The sequence below is a fragment of the Mandrillus leucophaeus genome, unplaced genomic scaffold (assembly GCF_000951045.1).
Source record: "Mandrillus leucophaeus isolate KB7577 unplaced genomic scaffold, Mleu.le_1.0 Scaffold116, whole genome shotgun sequence".
Taxonomy (NCBI): Eukaryota; Metazoa; Chordata; class Mammalia; order Primates; family Cercopithecidae; genus Mandrillus; species Mandrillus leucophaeus.
In genome coordinates this window covers 7,633,475-7,638,732 of record NW_012099876.1, presented here as the reverse complement: position 1 = coordinate 7,638,732, position 5,258 = coordinate 7,633,475, and the positions used below count along the sequence as shown (strand labels likewise).

The window sequence follows — 5,258 nt, the reverse complement described above, 5'->3', positions numbered from 1 at the left end:
CATTTCATCCCTCACTGAATTATTTTCCCAGCTAACTACTCTCTTAAATGATGCATAAGGATGTTCTAATGCTATTGAAATAAGCAGGGTGTTCAGTGCTGCTTTTCCTCAACTGTTGGTTTCTTTGGATTTCTAGGATGTGGAGAGCATCTTGTGCGCACCATACTGGCTAGAGAATGTTCACATGCTTTACAAGCTGAAGATGCTCACCAAGCCCTGTTGGAGACTATGCAAAACAAGTTTATCAGTAAGTATAATGTTAAGAAGATTACATTCTTCCAAATATAGGTTATTTCACTGCTATAAGCACTATGAGTTAGGTACTCCATTTGTATTTCTAGACCTACGTCTAGAACCTAGCAAAGAGAAAGACCCACAGTTAATACTGATTGTGAAAAGAAATTCCACAACAATAATACAGCATGAAATCTTTCCTATAACTAAGCTAATCCCCAAGTTGTAAGACACTGACAAGGCTCATGGTGATATATAGTAAAATAAATACATAACCATATGTTAATATGTTAATAATAATTGCCCAGTGGCAAAATATGAGCTGAGAAATGAGTCATGAATAGGCATTTAAGGTCTATCTCTAGTGATTTTTCAGAAAAAGGTTGATTATATTCGTGTACTGTCTCCTCAAATATATTAGAATCAGACTTAGGTTTTATTGTTATTTTGTTTTAACAATTACTGTTGTTGAATGCTGTTTTAAAAGAAAACCAAATTCTTCGGCTTAATAGCATATGCAATTTACATAATTGTTATGAGTTAGTAGATGCATTCTCAGAATGTTGATGAGAAGGAATAGTAAGAGTAGAAAACTAGATGCTCATCAGAAGTTCACTACCTAGAAAGATCTCTGTAACTAAAACTATAAAACACTGATGAAACGAAATTGAAGAGAACACCAAAAAATGGAAAAATACTTCATGTTTATGGATTGGAAGAATCAATATTGTTAAAATGTCCATACTACCAAAAGCAATCTAAAGATTCAGGGCAATTCCTATCAAAATACAAATGACGTTCTTCTGAAATAGAAAAAACAACCCTAAAATGTATGTGGACTCGGGCAAAAGACCCAGAATAGCCAAAGCTATCCTAAGCAAAAAGAACAAAATGGGAGGAATCACATTATATAACTTCAGATTATATTATAGTAACCAAAATGGCATGGGACTGGCATAAAAACACACATAGACCAATAGAACAGAGTATAGAACCCAGAAACAAATCCACACAGCTGCTGTGAACTCATGTTCCACAAAGGTGTCAAGAACATACACTCTGGAAAACTCTCTTCAACAAATGGCGCTGGGAAAACTGGATATCCATATGCAGAAGAATGAAACTAGACTCCTGTCTCTCACCATATACAAAAATCAAATCAAAACGGTCTAAAGACTTAAATCTAAGACCCCAAACTATGAATCTGCTACAAGAAAACATTGGGGAAAATCTCTAGGACATTGGTCTTGGCAAAATTTCTTGACTAATACCCTACAAGCGCAGGCAACCAAAGCAAAAATGGACAGAAGAGATTATATCAAGTTAAAAAGCTTCTCCATAGCAAAGGAAACATCAACAAAGTGAAGCAACAACCCACAGAATGGGAGAAGATATTTGCAAACTATCCACCTGACAAGGGATTAATAACCAGAATATATGAGGAGCTCAAACAACCCTATAGGAAAACATCTAATAATCTGATCAATAAATGGGCAAAAGATTTGAATAGACATTTCTCAAATGAAGACATAAAAATTGCAAACAGGCCTATGAAAAAGCGCTCAACATTATTGCTCATCAGAGAAATGCAAATCAAAACTAAATGAGATGTTAATTACAAACAGGCATATGAAAATGCTCAAATTATTGCTCATCAGAGAAATGCAAATCACAAGTACAATGAGATGTTATCTCACCCCAGTTAAAATGGCTTGTATCCAAAAGGCAGGCAATAACAAACTCTGGTGAAGATGCAGAGAAAAGAGAACCCTGGTACACTGTCGGTGGGTGTGTAAATTAGTACAACCACTATGGAGAACAGTTTGGAGGTTCCTCAAAAAACTGAAAATAGAGCTACCATGTGATCCAGCAATCCCACTGCTATGTATATCCCCAGAAGAAGGGAAGCAGTATATTGAAGAGATATTTGCCCTCCCATGTTTGTTGCAACAGTGTTCACAATAGCCAAAATTTGGAGGCAACCTAAGTGTCCAGCAGATGAATGAATAAAGAAAATGTGGCGCATATACACAATGGAGTACTACGCAGCCATAAAAAAGAATGAGATCTTGTCATTTGCAACAACATGGATGGAACTGGGGGAGATCATTATGTTAAGTGAAGTAATCCAGGCACAGAAGGACAAACATCACATGTTCTCACTTATTTGTAGGATCTAAAAATCAAAACAATTGAACTCATGGACATAGAAAGTAGAAGGATGGTTACTAGAGGCTGGGGAAGGTAGTGGAGAACTTGGTGGGAGGTGGGGATGCTTAACAGGTAAAAAAAAATAAAAAGAAAGAATGAAAAAGGAAAGAAAGAATGAATAAGACCTACTATTTGATAGCACAGCAGGGTGACTATAGCCAATAATAACTTAATTATACATTTAAAAATAACTAAAAGAGTGTAATTGGATCATCTGAAACACAAAGGACAAATGCTTGAGGGGGTGGATACCCTGTAGTCAATGGTGTGATTATTTCACATTGCATTCCTGTATCAAAACATCTCATGTACCTCATAAATATATATACCTACTATGTACCCACAAATATTAAAAATTAAAAAATAAAAACATTCAGTTCCTAGAAACCCTGTGATGGATGTATAATTATGGCACATGGTAACTTTATGGTTGTTGAGAATGATCCCAAGTACTTTACTGAGTCTAAAACTACAGATTAGCTAGTTCTACTTCTCCAAGTTTGGGTTTATGCTAAGGAGTTCCTGAACTCTGCTCTTTTCTGTTGCTTTGTATAACTCCATAAAACTGTTCATGGAGTTGACCTGCAGTATTTCATCTTGCCACTGGGATCCATTACCTAATACATATTGAGCCATATCTTAGAAATTCCAGACTCATGGAAAGGAGCAAGAAATGTCAGAGCTTACCTAATTGACCCTGTTCCTTTAATAGCTGAAACTTAGTTTGCAAGAGTTCAGTGACTTCCCAAAGTCATCTTGTTAGCCAGTGGGTGTTTGTTGTGCAAGAACACTTCCTTTTTATTTAAAAAATAAAACATGTAAAATGGTATGAAATACAGAAGAACAGTGTTCTGGGAGTCAAGACATTTGTTTCCACTCTCAACTTTGTGTTTGTCTCATTGGTTAAACAAGTTGCTTCAGCAGTTTTATTAAGAATAAAAGCAAAAATGTTAGATAAGAGGCAGTTTCTAAATGCTTTTGCCATGCTAAGCTCTATATTGTCTCTTCTGGATTCAGCACATAAATGTGAAATTCTTTTCAGGCAGATAATTTGGAAATGCGATTGAAAAAGGAAAATTTTCAGGAACTATTTAGGAAGCACAGATGATATTTACAAGGTGAATGGAAGGAAATAAATTGAATTTACCAGAGGACTAGACTAGAAGCAAGGAGGTTGAGTTTTGTTCTCTTTTTAACACACTGATGGTGTAATTAGTTGTCTATTTTAGGACAAATCTCTTTTTTCTTAATTTCCTCGTATGTAAAGGGAGGGGGCAGATACAGATGGTTCCTAAAATTCCTTCCAGCTCCCAAATTGTATTTGATCCTTGGTTTAGTTCACAAGCTAAACTAAACTACTTGTATGAAGAATAGTTGTAGGCTGGGTGCCATGGCCTGTAATCCTAGCACTTTGGGAGACTGAGACAGGCAGGTGGATCACATGAGGTCAAGGAGTTTGAGACCAGCCTGGCCAACATGGTGAAACGTTGTCTTTACTAAAAATACAAATATTAGCCAGGTGTGGTGGCCAGCACCTGTAATCCCAGCTACTTGGGAGGCTGAGGCAGGAGAATCTCTTGAACCTGGGAGGCGGAGATTGCAGTGAGCCAAGATCGTGCCACTGCACTTCAGGCTGGGCAACAGAGCAAAAACTATGTCTCAAAAAAAAAAAAAAAAAGAGTAGTTGTAAATCAAATTAGCCATTAAATGAAGTTGTAAATTAAAACTATTAATGATGGATCTCAAGTTTTTATTTGAAATGATTTGGTTGAAATCCTTTCAGCCAATGATGGAGGTAAGCTAGCAACCACTTTGTTAGTTTTGTGGAAACCATAATATTCTTCCCTTTTGCTTCCTTTGCTTTTTCTTTTTGAAAAAAGATTTGTATAAATAATATATCTAGGGATTCTCATTACAATGCATATGTAGAAAAATTGTATATGATAATTAAGTTCAATAACCCCTTTTCATTCATTCTGAGTCTCATTTCTCCTGCCAGAAAGAACCACTGCTAACAGATTGGTATGTATATTTATGGCTTTCCCTCACTCCTTTCCTGCCATCCTCCCTTTTCTTTTTGTCTTCCATCATTTTAAACAATTATATAGAAGAGATTTTTAATGTATTGTTTTGCAGTATGCTTTCCACTTAACATAGCTTAATGCTCTTAATATATAAGTATATATAGCTTCATAGTCAAATATTTCATGGTTCTGTAATTTATTCGTTCCTCTACTGAAAGAGATTTGTCTGTAATTTTTGTCTATATCATTTTACTGCATATGAATGCTTCTCTATATTTTAACTAAATTTTTTATATGATTTCATTTTCTCTCTCTTTTTTAGCATATCAGTTACGTATTTGTAGTGGTTGCTCTAGAGTTTGGAATATATATTTACAATTAACCTAAGTTCACTTTTTTTTGGTAAACATTTAAGGGGTACAAGTGCAGTTTTGCTACATGAATGTATTGTGTAGTGGTGAAGTCTTGGCTTTCAGTGTAACCGTCACCTGAATAATGTACATTGTACCCATTACATAATTTTTCATCCCTCATTGCTCCCCAACTCTCCCACCCTTTTGAGTCTCCAGTGTCTACTATTCCACACTCTATGTCCATGTGTACACATTATTTAGCTCCCACTTATAAGTGAGAACATTTGGTATTTGACTTCCTGTTTGTGAGTTATTTCAGTTAAGATAATGGCCTCTAGCTCCATCCATGTTGCTTCAGAAGACATGATTTCATTCTTTTTTATGGCTCAATAGTATTCCTGTGTGTATGTGTGTGTGTGTGTGTGTGTGTGTGTGT

General features: G+C 35.7%; 1 protein-coding gene across 1 annotated transcript in view; it reads left to right on the top strand.

Moving 5' to 3' along the window:
• LOC105553056 (threonine aspartase 1-like) overlaps positions 1-5,258 on the top strand; it is a 92,726-nt gene that overhangs the window by 2,192 nt on the left and 85,276 nt on the right. Inside the window, exon 2 of the mRNA XM_011998984.1 lies at positions 137-247. Within this exon, the coding sequence (XP_011854374.1) occupies positions 137-247 (111 nt within the window). The remainder of the gene's footprint in view (positions 1-136; positions 248-5,258) is intronic.